General features: G+C 35.9%; 3 protein-coding genes across 8 annotated transcripts; all 3 read right to left on the bottom strand.

Annotated features, from left to right (window-relative positions):
• Positions 1-3,500: 3,500 nt before the first annotated feature.
• Positions 3,501-9,796, bottom strand: LOC137742665 (protein SRG1-like). Its single transcript, XM_068482589.1, has 4 exons — positions 9,485-9,796; positions 8,474-8,721; positions 4,601-4,925; positions 3,501-3,900 (listed from the first exon to the last, which is right to left on the bottom strand). Exons 1-4 carry the CDS (start codon positions 9,755-9,757, stop codon positions 3,655-3,657), a joined length of 1,092 nt encoding a protein of 363 aa, XP_068338690.1. The 5' UTR covers positions 9,758-9,796; the 3' UTR covers positions 3,501-3,654.
• Positions 9,797-14,892: 5,096 nt separating this feature from the next.
• On the bottom strand, positions 14,893-18,177 carry LOC137742569 (probable sodium/metabolite cotransporter BASS1, chloroplastic). The gene is made up of 7 exons (XM_068482476.1): positions 17,534-18,177; positions 17,011-17,104; positions 16,876-16,909; positions 16,533-16,587; positions 15,951-16,034; positions 15,578-15,865; positions 14,893-15,287 (listed from the first exon to the last, which is right to left on the bottom strand). The coding sequence occupies exons 1-7, from the start codon at positions 18,098-18,100 to the stop codon at positions 15,135-15,137; spliced, it is 1,275 nt and encodes a 424-aa protein (XP_068338577.1). The 5' UTR covers positions 18,101-18,177; the 3' UTR covers positions 14,893-15,134.
• Positions 18,178-18,765: 588 nt separating this feature from the next.
• LOC137741951 (protein FLX-like 1) lies at positions 18,766-27,100 on the bottom strand. 6 transcript variants are annotated; one of them, XR_011069349.1, is made up of 7 exons: positions 26,932-27,072; positions 25,799-26,458; positions 25,533-25,696; positions 25,307-25,350; positions 24,984-25,114; positions 20,871-20,963; positions 18,766-19,236 (listed from the first exon to the last, which is right to left on the bottom strand). XR_011069349.1 is itself a non-coding variant. In XM_068481655.1 (5 exons), the coding sequence occupies exons 2-5, from the start codon at positions 26,377-26,379 to the stop codon at positions 25,022-25,024; spliced, it is 921 nt and encodes a 306-aa protein (XP_068337756.1). In that variant the 5' UTR covers positions 26,380-26,458; positions 26,965-27,100; the 3' UTR covers positions 24,766-25,021. The 6 variants fall into 6 exon arrangements, 4 of the variants coding, with proteins under 4 accessions (XP_068337756.1, XP_068337757.1, XP_068337755.1 ...); XR_011069348.1 differs by having other exon boundaries at positions 25,307-25,389; XM_068481655.1 differs by lacking the exons at positions 18,766-19,236; positions 20,871-20,963 and having other exon boundaries at positions 24,766-25,114; positions 25,307-25,389; positions 26,965-27,100.
• Positions 27,101-27,770: the final 670 nt, after the last annotated feature.

Raw genomic sequence — 27,770 nt, forward strand, 5'->3', positions numbered from 1 at the left:
AATTGCAGATCCTCTTACCAAGGCCTTGCCGAATAATGTGTTCAAGGGGCATGTTACTAAGATGGGAGTTTTGGATTCTTTTGATCAGTGGGAGTATAATGTTTAAAGGCTTGAAGATAGTTGCTTTTGTTCAGTTAGAACATGGCAACGATGAGCTTGAAGATTCCCAGAACTAAGTTAGTCTAGTTGGCTTAGTTATGCTTATCTAGTTGTTAGTTTATTTTTGGTTTTTAACAAGTGTTCAATTTTTCCAATTATGTGATTAATTGTTACAAAAGACAAATTTGTTTAATAATAGTTAAGATTGCTAGAAAATCGTTTTGGATTTTTATGTTGCATTCTTTATAAGTTGTTATTATACTATTGAGTTTGATATATATGTTCTGATAATTATTATTCTGTTATGAAGTTGGCTAATATCAATGGGAGTAATGTTTTGGTATTACTCTAATATTGATTCAAATGAATGTACAGATCAGATATGCTGTGATTGTTGGATCAATTCTATGTTGTACAGATTAGATTCTTGAATTCCATATTTTGAAATGTATTCTGGTGTGTGATTGTGAGCTTGTTGATTTTTGGACTTGGTGATCACTTCTATAAATCTTAAAAGACTGGTTTTGCAAATTCATACCCAAGTGGGAAAATTTAAGTTTATGAGTATGAATTGTGGAAGGAATTAGTTCTTTTGTCTAACATTGATATGGAATAGTCTTTGTCAAAAGCTTTAACTTATTTGGTTTCCTTGTGGAATAAGTATTGAGAGATTCTGAGTAATCCTTGTGAGATTAAAACTCAGTAATAGAACACGTTTAGGATTGATATGTTGTATCAATCATGGAGTTCGAATCCTATATCTATTCTGATAGGGAATGACAAAAGGGGTACTGTAAAAGGCTTATGCCACTGCTCTTGCAAGATGCGGTTCATAGCATTCTGAGTCCTATTGTTTGGAAGAACCATTGTGCCTTGCTAAAGAGGAGAAGGCTTCAAGCTGTGAAGTCGCAATGGCTTCTTCATCTGGTTCCAATACTGCAGGTAAGTTCTCGAGTCTTTCTCATGTATGAATTCATCTCTTGGTTAAATGAAGTTGTGATTTAATTGGTTGTATCCATGTTCTTTAGATTGATAAACTGTTCGAGTTTATTCTTACATTAGCTGCTGGATTTCATAGTTTGGAACATAGTGAATCAAGTAAGTTTCTTTGTCTTGTTTGCTTTGCTTCCATCTTTCTTAATCTCTATGCTACATTGTTATTGAGCTTTATTTCGGTTTTCAGTTGTCTTCTTTGTCATTTGAACCTTTTTTTATTATTCGCTCAGATATCATTGCCTTTTTTTTCATTGTTCAAAGCGTTTGTAGTCGTACGTCGAATAACATTTGAACTTGTGGTTGATTCAGTTCGTCTGAATCATAGTATTTATGCCTTCTTTGTGAAGGAGTCTGGACCTATGATGAGTTGGATAAAGCCACGTAACCAACTGATGAGGAATTACAGAAGCTATTTGTATTGTTATTAATTCTTTGGATTCTTGTGTCCATTCTATTGCAGCTCTTGAATCCATCTCCTTTGACTATGCATTCGAATAATTTCATTTAAGATAATGTTGCTTACTGAGCTTTGCAACTCACACTTTTTCCCTTCCGTTTCAGCAGCTTGGGTGAGAAGTTGACACATGTTTTGGTGTATATTTGAAGAGCTGTACAAGATTTTTGTTCATTTTAGAAAACATTAAATGTTTTGTAGCTATTTTGACAACATTGTGCACATTAGATGTTTTCTACGTTTATTCTAGATTTTGGAACCTTTGTAATTTCATTTTCAGGTTATTTGAAGGAAATCGTAATAAATTGTTTATTTTAGTTTGGGAGAACGGGAAGTATTACTTTTTGCTCTTAAAAGTAAAATGAAATGTCACCTGCTCGAATTTAGTTTGGGTCAAATCTGTTACATGACATATAAGGTGATAGTACTAGTGTAATCCATTAGGTACCATTTGGTACGTGGGATGGATGGAACGCAGTGGGATGGGACGCACTCGTCCAACGTCTGGTGCCAATTTTCCTAGGATGTGTTGTCCTGTGAAACGGATTTTAGTCAATTTTTTGTGTCACCCTCCCCCTAGAACGACTTGTTCCAGCCCTTGGAACACCAAATTATAACTTTTTGGACAATAATACCCCTCTTTTTTTCATTAATTTCACTTTCTACCCTCTCACTCCCATAACCTCCCTCTCTCTTATAGCCTCTTCCTCCTCCACCACAAACCCAGCAACCCAAGCTAACCCAATCCCAGTAAGCCAATCTAAACCCAACCCTACCTTCCTTCTGCCGCCTCCCTCCTCCCTGCTAGTCCCACGACAAGACCGTTGCCCTCTGCCAAGAAAACCTCAAGACCACCCCACTTGCAGGACGTGGCTGACGTTGTCGCTCGAGGGATAGGACGACAAGGATTAGGCGGAAGATGTGAGGGATGATGTTGAACCCGTTGGCGGTGGCTCAAGTAAGGTCGAACTCGTCGGAGTGGATGGGTACGATTGTCATTTAATCCTTCATTCCATTCCGACCTAAACGTACACTAAACGTAACCTCCATTCCGTTTCATCCTGTCTGCATATCAAACGGTACCGTAGAGCATATTACTTTGTAGTGTAAACGATTTGATCATAGACTTTAAGACCTTCAATTGGATAGAGACGTGGAATTACTGAACTAGCTTGAGTGCAAAAACTTGAGTGTAATGAGGATATTTCTGGGAACTTGGTTACATAATAGTGTTAGTCTTAGGTCATGTGATAAGTGTTGTAAAGTGATGGAATATGTAACAATTTCATGTCCTTTTAAAATTAGGAAAACTAATGAAAATTGCTTGAAAACTTTGAGTTTTAATGAAAATGACAAAAAAGTGTTGTAAGTGAATACTACCAAGATTGACTTTATAGAGTAAAAATGTGGTTTTTCGTTAAAGTGAACAGTACCGGAAGCTTTTCATTAAAATTCCCTTTAAATTTTGGGATGTTTAAGTAATAAATTAATTGTGATGCACTCACGGTTAAAGTTTTCAACTATAAGTTTGTCAAATAAATTATGGAGTTTTAACGAAATACTCCCTGATACTGTTCACTTTTAACGAAAAACCACATTTTTACCTTTACTGGATATTATTCACTACACTTTTATTTGTCCCTTTTCATTAAAACAAAATATTTTTGAAATTTTTGTTAGTTTCCCTAATAAATAAAGCATCATATCCAATAAAATAAAATAAAAAAAGATAACTATAGTTTGTCAATATTTTTTTGAGAGATCGCATTTTTTAACCATTAGTGTACCATTTAATGTGATAATTGATGTGTATGTGTCATGCTTATTAATTAATTTATCTCATTGGATATTAATTGTATGCATCACTTGTCACAAAAGATAATACACTAATATAATACAAAATTATAATCTCCCTAATATTACTTCAGATTTGTCTCATGATAACAGAGAATGGTGTCCAAACTTATTATTAGATGATAATTTCTGACAATTAAGACATCATTTGGGCAATATTAATTTTACAACATACACCTTTTTATTCCTTTCAGAAATTTACATAATCCTTTTTATTCTCTTCAGAGTAATTTCTCTACTGCTTAACATCATCACTTAATCCTCAACTCGTCAAGAAAAGATTTTCCATGAAGCTTACGTTGAAAAAATGCTTTGAAATATTCTTTAACACTCAGCCTTTTAAATGCTGCAGGTGTTTGCTCAGTGATCAAGCTAGAGGCCGGGCATATTTCACCATCAACTCCGGGGTTGTAAAATGTGGCGATTGAGAGCCTTTCTTTTTCAGAGTTCACAGTTGCACGATGTTCAATGCTACGATACGTCCCATTTGTTATAATCTGCCACGTATACATGCATATATTTAAACACAAAAAATAAAAGGCAACAGCTGCAATAGGTCTAAATTATTAAGGATCAAGCTTTTGTTTGAAATAATTAATTGTTCAAGACATTTCTCACAAAATATAGGACACACTCACGCAGTAAAAAGTTATTGAAGATTAAGCTATGTGTGAAAGATTCACATGCTTAACAACATAGTCAGTAAACATGACATGGATAACACTATATTCTTTTTTTTTATATAACAGAAAGTTTAGAGCAGGGGGAGACTACCCATTCCAAGTCCAAGGCATACCACATGCCTCTTTGAGGACTTATAGAGGGGGGTTTTAGCCTTTTTTTTTTTGTTTTTACAAATCGCTCACCAAGAGAGATTGCTAGCAGCGAGACTCAAACTTAAGTTTTGGTCTAGTAAAGAGAACGATTCTTACTAACTCAACTAACTCTTGTTCGCAACACTACACTCTTTATATACACTTATAAAATTGGTACTGAGTAATGTTGGAGTAAAATTCTTTTTTACCAGATATTTTTCTACGTAACGGTGTAAATTAATTTTGAATATCTATATGTAGTTAAGAAAGAATTGATCACCTGATGGTCAATGGTATGAAAATGACAGTTGGATAACGTTTTCATCTACGTATCGAGCAAGATGATATTCAAAAGGATAAAGTTATCAGTGAAAATCATTACCTCTAGAACGTCTCCAATATTCACAATAAATGCATCTGGTAGTGGCTTCACAGGAACCCAAATCCCATCTTTCTTTACTTGGAGGCCATCCATTTCATTGACTTGTAGGAGGATGGTGAGAGCTGCACCATCAGAGTGAGGGGTTAGACCGAGGACTTTCCCCGGCTGAGGACACGGAGGGTAATAGTTCACCCTCACCGCTTGCAATGCACCTTCGAATATGTTGGTCGCTTCGTTGGTTTCCATCTGCAAAGCTTTTTCCATTTGTGATAGGATAGTCATGGCTAGGTTTTTCAGTTCCAATGAGTAAGTTTCTAAAGTCTCTCTGCATTATAAAAATATAGGTGAATTATTTGTACATATATCTTACAATGATATATTGTGCCTAAAATATGTTACAATATATGCAAAATAATTTTCGTACAAAATAAAGCAATATTGTTTGATTCAAAATTAATTTACTTATTAATTTTACATATATCTTATACTAATAAAATGTGCCCTATATGCATGCAAAATAAACTACCTACATAATAAAGGGTTGTTATTTTGTATTAAAAAATAATTTACCTATAGTTTAAATAAAAATATAAATTAATTATTTGACAATACATATTATTGTTGCTTTTTTTTTTTGTCAAAAAATAGATTTTGTTAGATTAGCCACCGGTAGAGTTTAAACCCACACCATCATGTAAAAGCTTAATTCATTTCCACCATTGTGATAAAGGGCCAATTGCATATTACTATTGCTCAATATATTTAATAATACATGTAAATAATTTACCTATAAAAATAAGTTATTTGCTCATCATCAATTTGTAAATAGGTAAACTAATTGGTAGAATATTTTTGTACGTATTTGTATCTAGGGGTGGAAAAAAAATACCGAAAATTCCGAACCGTACCAAAAAATTCCTGAAACCAAACCAGAAATCCCAAAAATTTTGGTACCGATCCCGACCTTTTCGGTACGGGAATCAGTCTCACGATTTTTTCGCTAATCACAAACCGAACTGAAGTGAAAATATATATAGATTTAGATATTATAAGCCATTGGATTGGTTGATAATTAATCTCAACCGTTCATTCAAAATGAAACCCAGCCTCACCTTCACCTTCACTATTTGACCTCTCCGCCAAACTCTTTGACCTCACCTCACCTTCACTTCCTTACCTCCCTACTCCTGTACTCCTTTCAGTTCAGACCCACAAATCTCTCTCTCTCTCTCTCTCTCTCTCTCTCTCTCTCTCGACCTCCACTCTTTCACTCTTTCCCCCTTACCTTCACACTACATCCAGACTCCGGTCTTCCATTTTCTTTTTGCATTTGACAACTTCCTCTGCATTTGATAATCAATACAGCCACCTCTGCTTCCTTTTAATTCTCTCTTCATTAAGGTAATATTCTTGTCTTCATCTAGTAACAGGCTCGGCCCAGGCCCAGTGTAGGCAAGGCGACCGTCTGAGGCCCCAAAAAATTGGGGGCACCAAAATTATTAGGGTGGTATATTTATATATGTTTTTATAAGAGTATAAATTTATAAAATTTGGTTTAGTAACAAAGAAATTTAACTAGAACTAGTGGTTTTGTTGTTTAAAATTAATGAGGAGGTCTTAGGTTCAAAACATCATGTGTGCTTATTTACATTCCAATTTTTACAAATTTTTTTTTATAACAGTATAAATTTATAAAATTTGGCCAAATGATAAAGAAGTTTAATTAGAAGCAATGGTCTTTGTTGTTTAAAATTAACGAGAGGTCTAAGTTCGAAATGTTATCTGCATGTTTATTTTTTTTCAATTTTTACAAATTTTTGTTTGGTTCTTAATTTATTTACTAGTTAGTAGCTATGTAAGTTGCTATTTTTAAATAGCCACTCCAATTCAAGTCTAATCTTCAGCAAAGAGTAATGCGTAGACTAAATTTTTAGATCAAATATGCAAATAATATTACGTGTCATCAAAAAGTTTAATTTAGTGTTCATTCATTACTTATACATATTCTTAAAGACTCAAAAATATTAATATTTTTTTAGTCGTATATTGACAAGGTTAGTAAATAAGAAAAAATAACTCACGATTTATACAAAAACACTTTAAAAGTTCAGATGGAAAACAAAACTCATAATCTATCTACTTGTAAGCCCAAAGTTTTTTAGTTTCCTTCTCTTGATACAAAATAAATTAATTATTCCATGTTTCTAAATTATTGAGTTTGAAGTGTTTTTCTAAATATAATTGTATCGATGTCTTACATATGAAAACATGCATTTTTTTTATATGAAATGAGGGCACATTTTTTTACGTCGCCCCGAACCTCAAAAATCTCTGGACCAGCCTTGTCTGGTAATCTTGATGTGGTAAAGTCTATTTGCGGCTTCAATTCATTTTTAATTTGGGCATTTGAATTCTAGGGTTTGGATGTGGGGGTTTTCCATTTCGTTTGAATTCTAGGGTTTTGTGTTTCCAACAACATTGCTAGCAAGGCAAGTTTAAATAAATTCATTTTTTTTAATCTGTTCACGGTATTAATTTTTGGAATTTTTAACCACAAAGCCTTCATAAAACATGGTGGATTAGATTTGTTTATTAGCAAGATACCATCCATATTTGAATTCTATGTTTCTTACAGTCCCCTCTCTTTCTTTACAGGCATGAGAGAATTTAGGCCAATGAGTTTGGTTTCTTGCCTTGGAGATTCTAGGGAAGGATAGTTTTCTTTATTTTTCAATGAATGTTGTAATAGCAGAATGTTTTGCCGAGACTTTCTCTGAATTCGTGAGTGTATTTGCTACTTTAGCTACATGAACTATATGCTTAGCTGTAAACGAAGTTTCTATGTTGTTATAATTGTTTTGACACATGAGCCAAAAACTATTTCGGGATTCTTGAAAATTTGGTTTGGGATCGGTCTTGAAATTGGGATTCCTGAAAACTTCGGTTTGAGAATCGGAACAAGAGTTTCGGTTCGGTATCCCATACCAAACCAGCCCTAGGTGTGACATCCCACATCGCCTAGGGGAGTGATCCTTAAATGTATATTCCTATCTCTACCTAGCACGAGGCATTTTGGGAGCTCACTGGCTTCAGGTTCCGTAGGAACTCCGAAGTTAAGCGAAAAGGGGGCTAGAACAATCTCATGATGGGTGACCCACTGGGAAGTTGCTCGTGAGTTCTCAAAAACAAAACCGTGAGGGAATGGTAAGCCCAAAGCGGACAATATCGTGCTACGGTGGTGGAGCGGGCCGGGAAAGTGATCCGTCCTGGGTCGGGATGTGACTCTAGGTGTATCCCTAAAACACCCTAAAATAAATTGTTTTTAGTCTTTCAAATATAAAATAGAAAATTGGATTAATGTCGATGATGGTTTTATTAAATATTGGTGCCATAATTAGGGTTTCACCATGGTGATAATCATGATATACACGTAGGTACGTACTATTCTAGTTCATTGTTCTGGATACATTTTATGAATTATGTAGCGTACCTATGCGTATAGATTCAAAAGATTTGAAACAATATTTTACCTCATAAAAAGGACCAATATAAAAAAACTAATTCGACACCTGAGTTTAGTATAGGAAAATCATGTTAGGATGAATATAACATAGATGCCCTAATGCACTGATATCTATCAATAATATTATTAGACACATAAAAATGATTTCATTAGTAACACGTGTTAATAGAAGTAAGTCTGTATGTTACACTCACTTATGTCAGTACTCAACTAGAGATTGTCAGAAATAAAATCAGATTTTTTGTTTTTTTGTTTTACTAAATAACATTATTCTTGGATATATTCGTGCATTCACATTCATATTGCACAAAATCATAGACAAACATATTTACTTGGAATCACGAGAGGACCTGAAAGGAGAAGGGAGTTTTGGGAGTAGATGAGGCCTCCTCAGTTGGGCAGGAAGGGTGGTCAAGACGAAAGTGTCAGCCCAATCGAGTTTTTGGTCTTCAGAAACTACAAAATTTTGTCCAAAACCTTCAATGTCTCCTGGCTGTTGCGAAAATTTTTTCTTCTCTTCCATGGGTAGGTTGAAGAACTCTTGAGTTTCTGTCTTCATTTTCTCCAACAAGGAAGAGCTCACACCATGGTTTACCAACTGTAAAAATATATAGAGTGAATACTATGGCCAAAAAAAAACCTACGAAATAGCAAATTCTAAAATTTAGTATGCAGGACAGGTGAAAAAAACATAGGTTAGGCCTAGAAAGTAGCCAATTTAGTATGCACCATACTTCACCTGAGTAAGGGGGCGGTCTCACATATAAAGTCCAACGGCCACATGTACTTCACGTTATCCAATTTGTGTTGTTCATGTGTTAGGCTTGAAAACTCACCACACGTGAGTAAGGGTGTTGACAGTATGAATCCCAAATCGAAGAGAAGAGATTTTACATGTTCTTATAGTAACTGAACTACACTCCATATTGCCACTTGATTTTGTTACGAAACCTCAATATTTTTCAGATCAGCCCATTCGATTGATAGCTAAAATGGTTTTATCCGTAAAACGGTCCTTAAATAACCAAAAGGTCGAAGCCATGAATTTCCAAAAGGGTGGGCTGGCTGTTTTTAAGTTTGACTCACTTGTTGCTAACATGAATTTCAACCAACGACAAATCAAATCGTTGGGAAAGTTTGATATAGAAGTGGACTACTAATTAAGCTTAACTTGAGGTGAAATATATATATATATATAATTACATGATTACATAGTTATGTACTGCTCTTCATATCGCCAACGAAGACTAGATTATACTAGACTAAATGATCATCGGCAAATTCCTCGAACTCGTGGGCAAAAAACAATCAGCACTATTTGATGAAAGATTTAAGTGACAAAGGCTAGGTAATTTAATTACCTGAAAGAAACCCCACTCTTGGCAAGCAAAATGGAGCCTGGCTAGTTCAGATTCAGAAATGGTTGATTTTTGGGAAATCAATATCTGCATGTCAATGGATGGTATTTGATGAGCATGATGATCAGAACTGATGATCTCTTGATGAAGAGGCTGTACGTATCTGGGTGGGATTGTGAGTATTGGCTTCTGTACTAATTCTTGAACACTAGGAACAGGAAGAGAACCACCGTACAAGCTCTTCCCTGCAAATGCCTTTTCTTCCATACTTAGCATTTGCGTACGCTGTAAGTAATGGGTGTTTTAGATAGGCTCTGGTAATGATATATATACTGTGTACAATACTATGTGTGTGGATGTGTTGGTGCCACGACGACGACTGATGGTTTGTCACGGGCTCTCCTTTGTGCCTCACTTTCTGTATGAGCTCGGTAGCGATATGGACCAGTCACCAACGTACCTTTGAATCTTGATCTGATTAGATTAGTCTGTCTCTCTTTAGAAAGGACACGTGGTTCTTTCATATATAATTAAAATAATGACTATTTTAATGATCAAGTATTATTCTTATCTATTTGTATATTACATAAATGATGAGTTAGAGCATCTACAGCGAACTACCTAAATGAGATCCTAGCTAAAGTTTAGAGAGGATTTGAAAATGTTCATTTCCAATCACACTTTCAATCCACTTCTTGAGATAGAGATTAGTCCACAATTATAACTTCCTAACTTAGAGTCACTTAGTATTACGGTATAGTGATATTTCTCTTTACTTGTAAGTAAGAGGTTTTAGGTTCGATTCTTGTCAAATACAAGTTTGAACCACATTATTGCTAGCCAATTATGAGGCTAAACCTATCATTTCCCCCCTTTAGTATAGATAATATCGTTTGTTCAACCAAAAACCAAAAAAAAAAAAAAAAAATAAAAAAACATTCCTAACTTAGAGAATATAATTGGAGAAGAAATTTTTTAAGGATCTCTTAAAATAATTTCCTAGTCTTTTTAGCTGCAATCTAACTAAAAACTATTTCGTTGTATTTGACTTCATAAGACAAAACATATCACTAGAGATGACACGTATCAATGTCTAGAAAGGGCTAAAAAAAGGATAAAATGTACGTAGTTGCTTTATTCTTAATTTACTATACTTTAAGAGAAGGGATTTCCAATTTTTTTTTAAAATTGGGGATTAATTGTAGATCCGACTCTACATTAAATTTTAACGATCCAAACTGTTTATTTTGTAGGTCTCGATTCATAGATGATCCTTACAAAAATTCAATTCAATCCGAAATCATTTGTCTATTTAATTATCACAATGGAGTTTCAATGTTTCGTAGAGAACAAAGTGTTCATCAATTTCTTTGAAATTAATTAGATGCCTCAAATATTTTTTATTTTGCTAATATTTTGCAAGGAAGATCTATGAGATACACATTGAAAAATGATGTTTCGAATCGTTAAAGTTCAATGTGATGTGGTCCCCACAACTAATTCTTATTTTTTGGAAAAAAAAAAATTAAGATTCGTTTCCTTAAAGGCCTCTATTTACAATATAACTAAGATCTTGTAGAGGATAGAATAACATTAGTTTGCAACTTTTTTTTCCCAACTCACTGTAGAGATCTTGTAGAGGATAGAATCATTGAAGCATTATTAATCTTCTACGCATATAAAGGGAGAATGCAAAGGATAAAGTTTCCATAATATTTAAATTACTCTTCTTCTATTTGGATATCAAAAAACAAAAAGAGTCCACGTAGTAGGGCCATTGATGGTTACGTTCATTATTTTTTTTAAATATATTTAAATTAAAACAATAATATTTAAAATAAGTAAAATTAATAAATAATAAAAGATAAAACAAAAAAAGAGTCGATTTCTAAACTCATAATTATGAAACAAGCAAGATGTCTACTATGTAAGGACAAGTCTTGCTCAAATCTGCTGTCGGGGGCCCGATTAGGCCGCCCATGGCGACTTTTATTGTTAGATTAGGGGACTTTTCTGAGTTCATTGTCATCTTCACATTAAAGTAGTGAGGATAAGAATTCTAGAGAGGTTGACTACGCACGGTGACGGTTTATATTTCTTGTTTAAATTAAAGAAATTTAGCTTGACTAGATCAGAAGCAATACTGCTCATGAACTGTGACTAGGGCTGGTTCGGATCGGGATCCCGAACCGAAATCCCTAACTTGAATCCCAAAGCAAAATATTTCGGGATGAAACAAGTTAAGCTCAAGTTCACAATTGTCTACCAAACTAGTTAATTAAAAGTGCATGCAACCAAAATGAAATAAGTTAAGTTTTACAAACCAAACTTCCGAATGAGTTTAGATTAAGTTACAAACCAAAAGCCAAACATAGTTTATAAACAAGAAAGTGCATGCAACCAAAATGAAGCTTAAGTAAGTTCATTCCCTTTTGCCCCTTCCCCTTGTTGATGAATCAACCACACTCTTGATTTTTCCCTTCTCTATGAAATACAATTTTAAAACCGCTGCCGCCACCTTGTTCCTATTTGGAAGCTCATGCTTTGGATTCAAGTCATGGATCCAATCTCTAAAGTCCTCTTGATCAACCATCCTAAAAGGCATTCTTTTTTTATTGAAAGTGTGAGCGACAACTTGACCTCCCATCCCCCCTTGTGACAACAATGGTTGTTTCGAATCCGGGGTCCTAGGTGTACTAGTAGATTGTGATTGGTTACCGCTACCACTACCAGACTCGTCCATCCTGACAATGCACAATAATATATCACAACACAGTTCAGCATATATATAATATTCATATATCTCATCTCATATACTGATCAAACACATATATATCACAACCATAAACTAACAGAGTGCACACGTTCCATAAAATGATCCATATACACATATAATATATATCAAAGTCAAACACATATTTATCTCTGATCCATAACATGCCCCAAAAGACAAAAGGATTATTAAACATCCTCCTACAGTTACAGCAGGGATAAGTTTCAACATTACATATACAGATATACTTATAATGTTTTCCACTACGCGTACAAGAAAAGCATGCGACTTTTGAGCACCACCCAACGCGGAGATTAATACGAAAAAAAAAACTCCTAAAATCGAGTGAGTTACGAAACTTTGAAAATTACCCAAACTTCCGGCCAAGAGCTTCGGGACACTTAATGGAGTTTTTAACAGAATAACCAAAATGATGGATGGTGGACAATCTCAAGGACCATTTCTATTGATTTTCAATCTCAAGGACCAAAGTGATGTGTTATGCAAATTTCAAGGATCATTTTGGCTATTTAGCCATAATGTAATGCAATGTAATGTTGAATTAAGACATCACGCAACTATAAACCTATTTCGTATAAGTTGATCTTCTTCTACAAATCAGTATTGCCTCTTTTTATTTTTGTTATGTTTCAGTATCAAAACACCCAAGAGACATACACAAGGGGCTCTTTGCACTCGAATTACACAAACAATTTTGCTGGACCTGAATGAAAAAAGTTGAAGTTTCATCATAAAATAAATTGACAATAGAGGGTTTGGTAAACTTCCTATGGGAAACATTTCTTCACACTTTTCTCATGTGTAATGAATTTTCAAATCTAACACATGAGTTACATTGGTCTGCTACCCTAATTAAAGTAACAGCATAAATCAATTGGCAGTATGACAAATTAACTAACTTCTTATCGACCTTTGCAAGATTAGCGAACTTCCGATATGCAACATTTATTTACATCCTCATACCGCCGGATGCAACGAGTCCTCCCTTTGTATGTCTTAGCTAGGCAAACGAATAACATCCCACATACTTCCCTGCCAAAGAACTTTTCCTTCAATAGGCACCACATCTTCTTTGACCTCCGTAGAAACCCTAGCAACTGCCACAAATTCCGATGAAAAAGTCAAAGCATGTGGTCAACAGTTTATTGCAGCAATGTCATATGATTCAGCCTTAGACCAACTTCAATGGTGGGTTAAAAGTCAAATTATCCCCCAAAATTTCCCCCCAAACGCACTCCAACCCAAGGGGAAATTTTGAGCTAAATGCTAAATGCTAAACCAATGCCAAATTCCCCCCAAAATTTAGCTCATAAATCAGGCTAGACTCTACCCAATATTTATCGGAATTTAAATTTTTTTAGATTAAAATGTTCATAAAATTAATTTACGATAGTCTACATTTTATTTATTTTTTAAAATTTAATTTAACAAAAAAAAAAACCTAAATTCATTCTTTAATAATCCCGGGCTAAAATTTTAGGGTAGAATGGTTGGAGTATAAAATCTGTTTTTGGGCTAAAAGCTAAATTTTTCGGGCTAAAAAATTTGACTTTTAGCCCAACCATTGGAGATGGTCTTAGAGAAGGAAGAGAACCAACTTGAATAGGCATAAGCAGTTGCATGTAAAATATACAATATGCATAGAATATTTACAGCTCTTTCTTTTGACTGCTTAATGCTTACTACCACATGCAGGAACTGAAAGCTACAAATCAATTATACATATGCCAAGGTGCGATACATGAAAATGAAAGAGATCCCTCGTTTTCTAGTTTTCGGGTCTTCCCTTTATTTAACCTATGTAGAAATTCATGTATAAACATATATTACTTAATTTAACGGCTGAATGTGCGGTCAAGAATCCACAAATATCTAGCAAGTGGAATATCTAAGCAACTTATAATGCATTGATTTATAGTAGGACTCAAAATGCAGACCACATATCTAAATATTTGGAAGAAATCCTTAGAGCCTTAGAGGACAGACATAAGCATCTGCAAGGCCTGCCGATCCGAATGAAAAATTCATAAATCAGACATCTCTCGCATAAGTAAACAATAAACGATCTTATTCGAATGAAAATTGGTGGAAATGATTTGGTGGGGGTGATTGATTGAGAAGTTTGGGAGACTTTTTGAGGTTTTGATTTGGGATTAGGGATTAGGAATTTGAATTGAAATATAAGACGAACCAATTGGATTTGTATACGTAAATTAGGCCAATTGATTAAAATAGTGTATCTCCTCTCTTGTTTCCTAGTTCAATCTTCCTTTTAGATTTGACTATTTGTAACTTTTCTTGTCCGAGATAGAGGGAATATATATGGAAAAATAAAGAATCGAAATGGTGGACTGGACGTAGAATAACAAATAAAAACAAAACCTACAAGAAATTGATTTAGTTTTCAGTTTTCATTTTGTTTACTCTTTCCTAACCTCCCGCGGCCATTCCTCCATCTTTGCTTATCCCTCCTTTATCCTTCGTATTCCCCCTCTATACATAACTAAAAAAAATAAAACTGAAAACGAAATGATAATCAGAGCAAGCCAGAATAGGTGAAGATGTTTTTGCAATTTTGGCTTGCTATTATCTTTGAAATCATAGAATATTGGAGGACTTTTGATACATGAACAAATATGTGAAACATTGAGTTAAAATCCAGAGCGAAAATCAAAGGATTCACATTTGTAAGGCAAAGTACATACATTGTTCAACTTATTCACAGACCAGCACCGGAAAGTGCAAATCCAACTGTTCCGCAGCTAAAACGTACGAAAATAAATTCCGACAAATACCAGCTCATACGATAACAGAAGGATTGAAGTTTGTACTGCTCGTCTAAAGATGTTACATGACATTTCAATCTTGCTTCTGGGTTGGCACGGTCTGTCTCCAGAATCCTGCCAAGGCACTACCCAAGATTGAATGAGAAACGCTGGAAACAGCACATGGTACTGCAGTTAGAGGGTTTCCGAAGTGCTGACCGGCTAGAACAATTCCGAGCACCGAATTCTGAAACATAAAAGAGCTGATAACAACACTTGCAGACAACCGATAACGCATACAAATTGACATGGATTCTTTCAATCATACATACACACACATCACACGTGTGCGCACCCACACAATACAAGCAATCATATGGCTTTGGTACAGAATGAAATTAACAATTGACTGTAATGTCTTTTCGATTGAATAAATGAATGCAATGTCTTTTCACTAGAAAGTAAATAGCAGTGGAAAAGCTGTGAAACTCTCTTTTAAAAAATCCAGAAGAAAAAAAACAACCCAATGATGCTTACCTGCATGCCAACCTCGATGGAGATAGTCCTTGATGATGTGACATCAAGCCCAAGCATCCTTGAAAAGAAGTATCCAAAGAAAAATCCACTTGCATGAAGAAGAGCCGAAGCAAGCACCACTTGTTTACCAGACGTAAGGATTGCAGATGAACTCTGGGCAATTGCATTCCCACAAAGAACACCTACAGTTGCTACAGCAATGGGTGGCATCACGGGGGAGACGAATTTAACCAGGCCTTGGAAATACTGATTCAGAAATGCACCCGCCAAAACAGGGAGAAGCACAACCTGTGTTCAAAGCATATGGTACCTTTATATAATTTAAAACAGCAACAGCTATAACAAGACGAATGCAAAACGATTGAAAGCTTACCTGCAGTGTTGAGAATAAGAGCCCAGCTGCATCTACTGCAACATATTGGCCGGCAAGTTTAGCTGTGAGAAATGGGGTCATGATCTACAATATGAAAGGGTAAAAGAAGTAAGGTTCCTTGAAAAAAGCTTATAATTTAAGTCATTAGTAATAGTAAGTGGTAACTAAATTTCTATGATTATAAATCCAAAGGGAATTGGTCATTTCAATTTAAAATTTCTGATTTTTGTCCAAATTTCAAGTTTATTTCCCATGCCCAAACGGTGGGTTAAGTTCTGATCTTTCAGCAGATCACTTTAGGTTGAGAATCGAACAAAGGAAAATTTTATTCATGATTCATATTTAACGAATCATTTCCAAAGGGAGATAGTTTGATGCTCCCCGTAGCTTTTGACAGGCAAAAGAAATAGATATTGCAGAATGTTAATCAGAATTTAATTTTTCTGCGAGTTTTAGCAGAAACTTTGATTCAAACTTATCTTTCTAACCAGTTTTCAATGTATGTGCAAAAATTTGGACCATACCAGTACACCACTTAAAGAACAAAAAAATATCAAAAGAAATTTATGTCAGTTTACCAACCACGGCTGATAAAGTGCTTGCTGCTGTCATTAAAACCGAAAGTGCCACATTTCCACTGCAAAAACAACAAGGTCATCAGATCCTCTGGCCAGGAGAGGGGAAAAAAGTAAAGTAGACTTTTGTCACCCTAGTTTTTGAAAGTTTTAGCATCATCCCTTTTGGTCCTATTCATCTCAGCAGCAAGATGGTACGCAAGGTGCAAGTGAAATGTAGGCGTGCCAATCCTGTAATATTTTTTCAATATAACATACCCATCCAACTCACCAACACTCTGTTGGGGCTGGCAACATAAAGGGGTGGGACAATTACGACAAGTTGATACTATTTCAGATGATTCATGTACCGTGCAATATAAGTTACAATGTTACTTGCTGTTCCTGCAAAGAATTAACCGGGGGAAAATTGTATTCAGAAAGAGCGGTGAAGATTGAGTAAACATAACAACGATATCTACGAAAAGACTGGCACAGATACATACCACCTGGGCAGCAACCAACCAATATCAAACCAGCTGCATAATACGATGGCAAATTCAAAAGCTTGCTCACAAAATATCCTGATAAAGGCATCACCTGCAAGTAGTACTCACCATTTAAATAGTAAATGTTACACATTTGCACCTAAACAGATCGAAGGACACATAACCATAATTTTTAACCCCAGTACAAAACAACATGGAGTTAGAAATGTTTGCAAGATCAAAGTTGTTGACACTGGAGCCTAAGATAACAGGAGGATGAACTCTGCAGGGGTAAAGAGTGCTAAACAAATTTATATATTCGGAGTCGCCAAAAAAAAAAAGACATTTCCTTGAAGGCTTGAACTGGAAAATTAATACAAATATCAACGATTTTATGTGATATGAACGCAAAGGCTAATTACTACAACAAATGAGCTATATGCATCAAACAAAATGTAGGGAACGACATTCAGTATTCGATTCAATTATGTACCAAGTAAATATAAGCATTATTATACATATGAAATGTGGAGCTACAGACCGAGTACTGAAGAACAAAGCCAGCAAGCAACTCCTTGGGCATAGCCAAGGCGCCACGAAGGTCGGCAAAAGTGAGGGTCATACCCATGCCGAGCATGGTCAGTGTTAAACCAAAGATGTTGTAGTTGGGTGTGACCCAATTGAAGGAGCTCGGCTTGAGGAGCCCCAACAGGCACCCCAAAGAAACCCAAATCGGAAATGCAGTCGACACAGCCTCACCAACCAGTTCAACCCAATCCCTGAAACTCCTAGTCGCATTTGCGTTGGAGCTGTTCGACGAAATGCCGCAGTGAAGCGGAGCTAGTGGTAATCGTGCGTTCTTGGCTGTTGGTATCGGTGAAAAGGGATTCGAGGGTAGATGCCAAGTGGGTTTGCTGGGAAATTGTGGTTGCGAGTTGCAGTGGGATCTTAGAACGAGTTGAATGGAAGAAGAGGAGGAAAGAGACGTGTTGGTGTAGTGAGAGAAGGGGAATGATTTGGATGTCAGTGGCGATTGGTTTGAAATGGGGTTCGGTTGGAATTTGAAGAAGCCTGTGATTCCATGGGGATACGAGAGTGACGACTGCATTTTCCCTTTCCCTCTCCCTCTGCCTCTCCCTCTCCGGCTAGTGAGTACCTGATTTCGCTTTCAGGTGTTGACAGTGTTTTGCACATGGCAGTCGAGATCTAGAATTCTCTTAAAGTAACGACGCACTTCCATTCCAACAACGGATGGCACTTGAAAATGGTAACCATGTCGTTTTTAGTTTTTATTGCCTTTTCAACGCCTCTTTATTTGTATTTCTTGATTCTTTTTTTTTTTTTTTTTTTTTTAATTTATTGCAAAAGGGCTAAAGGAAAATGTATTGAAAGAGAAAAGGAGTCTGGTTTGATTTGAGATCATAAAAAGTAGAGGAGAGCTTTAATGAACGTTTTTATGACATTGTTTACCATTATTGTGTTTCTTATGCATTCTCCCTTGTGTAATAAAGCAACCACCACCACCACCTCTTTTCCACTTCCACCGTCGCCACCTCTTTTCCAGAAGCCACCACCATTTATGCCACCAACACCCTCATAATCATCACCACCGCCGCCGCCATATACCACATTACCTATACGTTCGGTATCAACCCCGTCTACATTACCTACGGTATGTATCCAATTCCGTTTCATCTTGGGCTCGATTCTGAAATTTGTATTCGTAAGTTTCCACCTACAATAATGCATGCAGGGAAAAGGGAACTTTGTAAATATATCAAAACAAACCCAGGAGATTTATAATACCCAGCAAAAGACTACCCTCAATTTACCCTGAAAAATAGAAAGTTATCCTTCCAATCCAATCCTAGAGACCGAAAGACTACCCTCAAATGGCTCCTTGTAAGCAGTCATTTCAAATGCATCAATCAAATGCTTTGCAGTGCACTTCTACAGTCCTTACTAAATCCCTTGGTACTACTACAACCCCTCGTCCAAACACAAAATTAGTATCTTACAAACGGTTGAGCATAAATTATTTTGGTTTCCAATTATGCCAACTCTCACATCTTGCCTGGTGGCTTCTGATTAAAGTAGTACGTAGTACGCAGGAGGATACCATTTATGGTCGGCCAACATTCGATCATAAGATCGAACCACCTGGTTGTTTGTTCGTTGCATTAAGATAACAGGGAACCAAACCATTCTTGCCTTTAGCTTGTGCCGCAATACAGAAATCACCACCTGAGAATATAATTCAACTCATCAAATAAATTGCATACAACAGAACTCTTTGAATGTATGCAAATACTTGCAATAAATTCATAAAAACATTTGCATACAAACGTAAAAATGCAAATAATGTCGAGCCAAACAAGGTTAGCACTTGTGAATCATGTTTATTGACCCACAAATTCGGACACGATTATTTGATTTTCAATGTGTTCCTATGGAGCAGTCATACACTAAACTCCAACACCGGCGTCCACAAGACTTCTAGACTAGGTTGAAACACTACTAGAAGGATTTCAGTGGGTTATTACGAAGCAATCAATTGCTCTGCCCCAAATGGATCATCAACTGTGTCCACAGTAAAGCTTTCACAAGGCATTTCCATAAGAGGAACTAGGTTGACGACTCTAAAAGGAAGGTTTTTGGCCTCTTCCACAAATTGAAGCTGACCAATCCAGATAGTAAGGAGTTGAGTCGTCAATGGTTCTTTAACGAAGGAGAGGAAGATTGGGAACTGGTTTGAACCACACATTAAGTACTTAATAAGGAAAATAAAATGAATCAGCTTATAAATTTTCGGTAGTTAAATATATCCTAGTACACATATATACTGTCTGAAATGTCTCCTCTTTTTATTTTTTCAATGGAGACTTGTCAGAGTAATTCAACATTCTTTTTGTGTATGTGTGAAGAGTAATCGATCATTGTGAGAACTTATGTTTGATTGTGGGCCCAATATTTTAGACACAATCAAACCAAGTTGGTGGAGCCCTACTTTTACCCGAGTCTCCTCTTTTTTCATCTCTCCCCTCCAATCACTCCCTCTCTTCTTGTCTTTGTCTAATCTAACTGCTAACATATACGGGGATTATTCAATTCAAGACGGTTCCAGCAACCCTTGAGCTTTCTTTGAGAACTGTGTCACAGAACTTAAAATTAAGCGGCATAGGAATTGAAGTAATCCCCTGGGTCATATTTTTTTATTCCTTCTGAAAATGTAGACTTTAACTGACCCATAAAACCTTAACCTGAGTTCTCTCATTAAACCTGCGCCAAAAGTAACTATGTCGCTATTCTCAAGAGCCACTTGAACCACCAGAGTCAAGCTGATTCTTTCTTGCCAACAACATTTACAATCTCCCCACAAATCCGTGTATGTCTAATCTGAAACACAGGTATCCATGAGGTTTAATTGTCAATCGTCACCTATAGCCATTGCATATTAATTAAAGATTCTCTTTCACCTTTTAGGAAACCTTTATCCAGATTTTAAAACCCTAAATCCCTTGTTCTCTCTGCAAAGTTTCACTCTTCTCATAAGCTTACTTTGGAAATTCATTAGATTAACCTATGTGACAACTATTTCTAGCATCATGGCTCTAACTTTCCAAGTCACTTTAGTAAGAGTATCAATCTTGCATCACCACACATGAGCCCATTCAACATTTTCAACTGTAGCTTATAATGTATCCTCCCAATTTGCTTATTACATCATGTATCCGTCTTCTTTTTCAAAAAAAAATTCTACAATGGTACTATTACCTCATTTATAATGTATTCTGTGTTTAATTACAAAACAAAAATAGCAGTAGTATCGAAATGATAAACCAAAAAAGAAAGGTGCAAAGTTGAATGGCTAAACATACCTCATGAGCAGATTTGAAATCGTGAGCAGAACTAGAGAGAACATTGGACATACGTGGAAGGCAGCAGATTTGCAGGGTCAAAAGGTTGTGAACCTGGAGATGAAGACATACATGAAGAATATCAGAGACCAGATAAGCATATAAACATGTATGCATTTCCTCAATTCTAATTTCTAAGAGAGGCAAGTGATCATGAACAAAACTCAAGAGAAAATAGGACATAAAGACAGACTTGATTAAACACAAATTCAATAGGATACAGCATTAGTTATGGATTCATATCTCCATTCCACTCGAGAAAAGTCATGCAATAGGGTACCAAATGCAGCTAAACCCTGCTCCAATATACAGCTTCCTAAAATGAGTTTAACATACTTGAATGCATAAACTAGCTAAACACTGCCTCTGTCACCCTCCCCAAAAAACAGGAAAAAAATTTCGGTAGCAGTATAATCAGATTGATGAACTAGTGTATCAGGCAGAGAGAAAACTAAGCAGCCCTGACGTAAGGCTTAAACCATCAGATCAGATCAGCATAAGAGCCTAAATAAAAAGTTCTACATCTGAAAGTTAGTTATGCGTTTATTTAGTCCTATGTATAAAATAACACCCAAATAAAGCAGTTGAATCATATATAATCTTCCAAACAGTGCCGTGCTCTAGTAAAAGCTAAAAGAAAAATCATGTACCATTTTAAGATCATGAAGTTGTGATTTCCATAATGGAACGCACTACACAAACTAAATGTTGCGCATAAAGTTTCTGTGGTGAGAGCTGGTGGTAAATCTACCAAGGGGGGTTTCATGGTCCAAACCCAGGCAATGTATTTCATGTTGCCAAGAAAAGAAAGAATGCTGTCAACCGAAAACATCAGCTCCTCCTAGACTAATTCGACTATGAATACTTTAAAAAAATTTCATAGTCAGTAATTTCAAATTCTCATCAGATGACATTAAGCTCGATAGTGCACCACAACTCAGATGCTTCATTACAACCCTTGCATACCTAAACCAAAAGAGGTTATATTCCCTTATGCTCGTAACAAGAGTACCTCATGCTTCAATGTAAAGCCTTTTCATTCTAAACTTGATATCCAAAGTATCCAAAATGGCTTTTGTTCTACCAAAATACTATCCAATTTTATATCCAGCTTTACTTGCTGCTCCTAGTAAATTATGATATAAAATACTGCAGTCAAGAAGGAAAGCAAGCTCTAATTAACTTTACATTAACTACACACATAGCAGACCTGAAATACGAATCAGTCAGAGCTTGCCCATCACAGTAACAATGCAAAACAAAATATCCTGAGAATAAAATCCTACGTGCTGCCAAGGTGCAACCATGGAAGTCTAAAACATTAGTCCATTGATTTGAAGTCTAAGACCCAACAGACGTAAAAGAGAGGATCAAGGATACCAAGCACCAAACTACCTCAACCACAGATCACAAGGAACTTCCTAAAAAATGCCACTGACAAGGGGTTTGGACACAAAACTTATGAGTCCAGTTCTAAAGAAAACCCAATTTTGCGGTAACAACTAAGAGGGGAATATTTAGAAAAACATAGAAGAACAAACAAAGACTGGGAAAAGTCAGAAATTCAAATCACTTACTTGACTGGAAACTCATTCTGCAGCTCCATTGTTGAAGGTCTTCTCAATGAACAGCATACCTCATGCTATGAATACACTCCTTACATTTATGCTGTTGTTGTTCTAAAAGAAGCGAGATACGGAAAGAAAGTTTCCTTAAGAGCATCTCATGAACTAAACTCACTGAAAAAACTCATCAAAAAATTGAGCACTTTCTCACAAGTTCACAACTAAAAAATCTATGCCTTGAACAGTCGACTCCCGTTGTCCCACAAATTGTCTCACCATAGTTTTAATAAATAAATGAATGACTATAGAACTTATAATCCATAAGTCAAAAGTGAAGGGGAAGAATGAAGACCTCTCTTTACATATGCCATGCACAATGAGAGGAGAGAGAAAGAGGGAACACTTTACTAAGATTTTCCTAGCCGTGCCGACAAACTTACTGTTCCACATATGCCATGCACAATGAGCGAAGAGAACGAGGGGAGATAGAAGAGAGAGAAAGAAGGACCACTTTACTAAGATTTTCCTAGCCGTGCCGACAAACTAACTAAATTGTTCCACTAAGAAAACAGATACAAGGAATCTAACTCAAATTATCAGCAGTGAAAATTGACTTCCAAACAGAATCAAGTTTCCTGGGTGCAAAGGTTTCCTGGACATAACAAATCAAGCAAGGGGTAACAGCTCATTAAACTTCACAGCCAGCCTGCACCGGTGATTGTAAGTGATTTTGAGGAGCGCTTCCACTCATGAGCAGCATAACTCAATGGAAACCAACATACTCACTTGAGACCCCCAAATTACAACATAAGCCACCCAACAATGTCTAACAAAACTAAAATAAAGCCCATGGCTAACAAGTTTGTTTATGTACTGCTGCAAAAATTTGGTTATTAGCACTAACAGTAAAACAATGGCAAACAAAATCTTAAACGGCAATTTTCTATTAAATCTATGAAATATAATAAGTTAATGGTCTGTCCTTGAGTATTCAGTCCAATATCCAAAGAAATTTTTACATGCAGTTCTAATATTAATTGATGTTGCTACACCTTTTACAGATTCAAAATGAATTCTTCCTTATTCCTTGTTTTGGAACTAAAAATGATATTACCAATCCCACAAAGCTTACTCTTTTGAATAATTTTGCATGAATTAAAAAAATGTCTGACTAATTGTTTGTAATTAGAGTCTGAGTCTCGCCAAATACAACCAAAACTCCACAACTGGTATCTCCAAACATTAAAATCAAAATCATAACCAACTCACCAAATAAACATGAAGAGTTGATTCACACCATGTTAATTTAATGTGGGCTATACAAAATAATACAGTAGTTTTAGAGCGTTTATCTTCTCATGTGTGTGGTTGTGTGATATTTTCTTCCTTTATATGATTCCATGAAAAGTTAACTTTCCTGAGTTTTAAGCTAGCTAAGCTAGCACGACCATTATGATACGAAAATGAGGCAACGATAATATAATAGAATGGACAAATATTACAAGATGTACAAAGTCAACAGACTGGAAAATAACAATATTGCTTAATACAAAAGGGGAACAAGAAACCCTAGGTATAGAAATATAAAAAATACATTGATCATAGGTTAGCACAAAACAAATTCACCAAGTGCTTACATAATAATAAGGAAAGAAGAAATGACAAGCTACAATGATAAAGAACTTGAGTCCTCATATGAATTGAAGAAGTTGTACTACCAATTATCAAAGATCAACTTATAAACATTCTGGGCCTGTTTGGCACAGCATTTGGAAGAACGCTTTCAAATAACCAAAAGTGATTCTGAAAATGTTCGACAGAAAACTTAACAGTCCTTTAGGATTGTAAAAGCACTTGGACTTTGATAAAAAATTGTTGTGCTTCTAGTAAAATTTCTTCTAGCAGGACTGCTCCCCTAACACTACAGTAATCCAAAGTGCACAAGCAAGAAAGCTTCTAGGGCAGAAACCTAATTAGCCTTAATATATATGGGCAAACAAGATGCAAAGAGAAACTAACCTTAAACAACAAATAGGAAGAGTATTAATAAACCATATTTGCTAACATAACAGAGTTCACAAGTAAATGACACGAATTCACAATCAAGGGACTGTAAAACACTAGCAATGTTCTTGCTTCAAACCAGACAAAATTCAACAAACTGACCTAACAAACCAAGCATCTGATATATGAAGAGCACAAAAAAAGTACAAACAAAATTCAGAAAATATTATCAGCTATCTATATACAACAGCTGGCAATGTTTATATATTAAGGAAACGGAGCATTGATATCATAATGAAATTCATTTTAGAGAACATAGTACAATATGTGCATCAAAGAACACCAAATTATGAAAACTTTACTGCACCATCAAGGCAATATGATTTGTGATGTGTTTAGGTACAGTTACTAAAGGCCAAATAAACAAGAAAATTTCCAAAATGTCTACTATCAGATAACACTTCAATCACAGATCTAAGCATCTAATACGTTGCAGCCAAGATACCAGTCAGGACGGGGGCTCAGCATCATGGATGAACTAGCTTATCTGTGTCCCTGAGCTCGCTGCATGTCATAAGCACCTGACGAACCGGGCATAGGAGCATACTGAGGAAAATTTTCAGCACCACTATGTACCTGAACAATGAGGGAGGAACTAATGAAAACATATCCTCACTTAGAGGAAAATAATGCATGCATAATAGCCCAGCAGTTTACACAGATATGCATTATTGCGTGGGCACATACAAAACAAAAACATCAATGCTTTAATCAGGCATGCACACTCACAACGCCTATTATGAATTCATGAAAGAGAACAAAACTTACAGGATTCATGCCATAGTTGGCAGGATAGGGATTTCCTGCATATCCTGCTTCAAGATTGCCATAATTTGCATTATAACCTACAGCTTTAGAGAAAATTAAAAGACAACCCACAGCAATTTCATGTGAAGCTCCAAGTAAAGAACATATAACATATAATTATCATCAATCTGTGCATATGGCTTCAATGTGACTGTGACAACCAATTTAAAAAAGTTCCAATGTATACCTGGATTTCCAACAGCAGCTGCAGCTCGTGCTCTCTTCTCAGTATTAGCAATTTCTGCACGAAGTTTCTCCAGCTCCCTAGCCATCGATGTCAAATTCTTCTCCATGATCTGACCATGCTCATAATTCTCTGCATATCCTTTCTTTTCATACTCAATGGCAGCTCTAAATGCAACCAAAAACTCATATGGTTAAAACAAATCCATAGATTATAGTCAAAACATAAAAATTAAATTCAAGCACAATAATAAATCATGCAAAATCTACCTAGCACGTTGCAATTCCTGTTTCATTGCTTCAATTTCTGCTCTCAAAGCTGGTGCTTGTTGCAAATCAGCAGTCATTCTAGCCAAATCTTGTGTCATCGCTTGTGCCTGAGCCGAGAGGTCCTGCCTCGCAGCAGTGAGCTCCTTGATATCAGTACGAACCTGAAGAAGTTCATTCCGCATGGCCTCAACTCCACGAAGGTCCACTTCCAAACGAACAGACTTGTCATACAAATCTCTCATTTGAACATCCTTGTCTGCCCGCAGTGAATCAACATGGTAAGCCATTCGCTGCAACTCAAATTGGGCAGCCTCCAATTCCTGCTTAAGTGCGACATGGGTTGCAGCTAGCCTTTGGTTATCACCTAGAAGTCCTTGTATATCTTGATGTTGAGCCGCAAGATGCTCCTCTATTATTGCAGGGTGGGGAGGACGTTGTCTGGGACCCATGCCAAGCTGAGATTCTCGCATTTCCTCGACTAATGCTGGATGGGGTATCGGCCCAAGTCCTCTTCCATATGGAGATTCATGAACCGGAGGGGGCAATCCAGCATGAGGTGGTCCACGATTTCTTCCAGACATGACTTTCTTTTACTCAAAGACTCAACTATAAAAATATGCGCTTCTCAAAAATATCAACCAAGCCCGTTCAGAATCAAACCTGAATGACATCAAAACTAATCTCAATTATCTACCAACTAAGAACTTATTTCTCACAGCCACCATCAACCTTAAAAGTTCAGCCAAACAATCAAAACCCAGCTAGAAACCTCAAATTTTAAACATTTGAAAGCATAATTCTAACCAAGTCTCTTTCTTCTAACTCACTCAACTATATTAAAACAAAATCGGAATTATAATCCATCAATTTAATCCACATCCATCTACCTAACCCTACGTTTGGTGGCCAAGAAAACACAAGAAACTAAAAAAAAAATCAGAATTCCCAAAATTATTACAACCCAGCAGAACTGAAACCAACTGGGATAATTACATTCAAAAAATTCGAATCATATTTAAATTTTTTGCGCCAACCAAACAGAAAAGGAATTATATCCTGCGGAAGGTAAAGTGATACTCGACGAATGTAATTGAAAGAGTAGGAAAAAAGCGCAAATTGTAGAAATTAATAACCTTTGGGAAGGTAGAGGGCTAAGAGAGTCGTACGGAGTGGCTTCTGGGCATGGATTCCGTCTCTGAACGAGCTTGGAGTGGTTCAGAAACCCTAGCACATGAGATTTTCCTCGCTGGGCTGTCTTGTGAAGGAGAAGGAAGGAGGAATTGGAAGTAGAATTTCTTTTTTCTTTTTCTTTTTTATATTTTAATTTTTTTTTTTTAATAAACGATATTGGAAAATGTGGCTTTGCAAAGTGTTTGTCATACACTTACAAATTACGAAAAATATCACTAGATTGTAAGACTAAAGAGTGCTATGCAAGTTTTGTGTGATGGGCCATTGGGCCCAAGTCATTTTCGGATGGCATGTTTAGTTAGGAGCCATCCAAAAACAAGATTAATCTAACACAATGAGTCAGCCATAATTTAACGTCAAACTTGTTATTCACGCAAGTTGAATCTAAATGTATTTCACTTACAAGTGAAATAGCATAACTATTTCGAACTCGTTTGGAAGTATTTTTAAAATGATTAAAGTGTTTTTGCTTAAAATGTTTTTGAAACCAATCATTAATAAAAATTTAAATGAATTCTAGAAAAACACATTTGGGCTGTTTGAAAGTGTTCTATTAAGAAGTATATATATGGTGCTTTTTTGAAAAAGCATTTTAAGTGCTTTTGAAATCCAAAATTAATTTCATCAAAAGCGTTTCTAGTTATTTTAAAAGCAATTTCAAACGAGGTGTTAGCCCATCTTTCATAATTCATGAGTGGCGTCGTGCTCTATATACTAATTTGTTTGTTTTTTTTTAACTTTTGCTTGTAAAGAAATTGAAGTTTCACTATAAAACTAACTA

The sequence above is a fragment of the Pyrus communis genome, chromosome 8 (assembly GCF_963583255.1).
Source record: "Pyrus communis chromosome 8, drPyrComm1.1, whole genome shotgun sequence".
Lineage (NCBI taxonomy): Eukaryota > Viridiplantae > Streptophyta > Magnoliopsida > Rosales > Rosaceae > Pyrus > Pyrus communis.

Excerpts from the sequence above, each read along its gene's own strand:
- LOC137742665 (XM_068482589.1), bottom strand. The coding sequence starts at position 9,757 with ATGCTAAGTATGGAAGAAAAGGCATTTGCAGGGAAGAGCTTGTACGGT. Across the intron at positions 4,926-8,473 it reads AAACTCCCTTCTCCTTTCAG|AGAGACTTTAGAAACTTACT; the intron begins GTCCTCTCGTGA and ends TTTATAATGCAG. Across the intron at positions 3,901-4,600 it reads ATATTGGAGACGTTCTAGAG|ATTATAACAAATGGGACGTA; the intron begins GTAATGATTTTC and ends TATACGTGGCAG.
- LOC137742569 (XM_068482476.1), bottom strand. The coding sequence starts at position 18,100 with ATGCAGTCGTCACTCTCGTATCCCCATGGAATCACAGGCTTCTTCAAA. Across the intron at positions 17,105-17,533 it reads GCTTTGTTCTTCAGTACTCG|GTGATGCCTTTATCAGGATA; the intron begins GTCTGTAGCTCC and ends TACTACTTGCAG. Across the intron at positions 16,035-16,532 it reads CAAGCACTTTATCAGCCGTG|ATCATGACCCCATTTCTCAC; the intron begins GTTGGTAAACTG and ends TTCATATTGTAG.
- LOC137741951 (XM_068481655.1), bottom strand. The coding sequence starts at position 26,379 with ATGTCTGGAAGAAATCGTGGACCACCTCATGCTGGATTGCCCCCTCCG. Across the intron at positions 25,697-25,798 it reads CAGGAATTGCAACGTGCTAG|AGCTGCCATTGAGTATGAAA; the intron begins GTAGATTTTGCA and ends GGTTGCATTTAG. Across the intron at positions 25,390-25,532 it reads AGCTGCTGTTGGAAATCCAG|CTGTAGGTTATAATGCAAAT; the intron begins GTATACATTGGA and ends TTTTCTCTAAAG.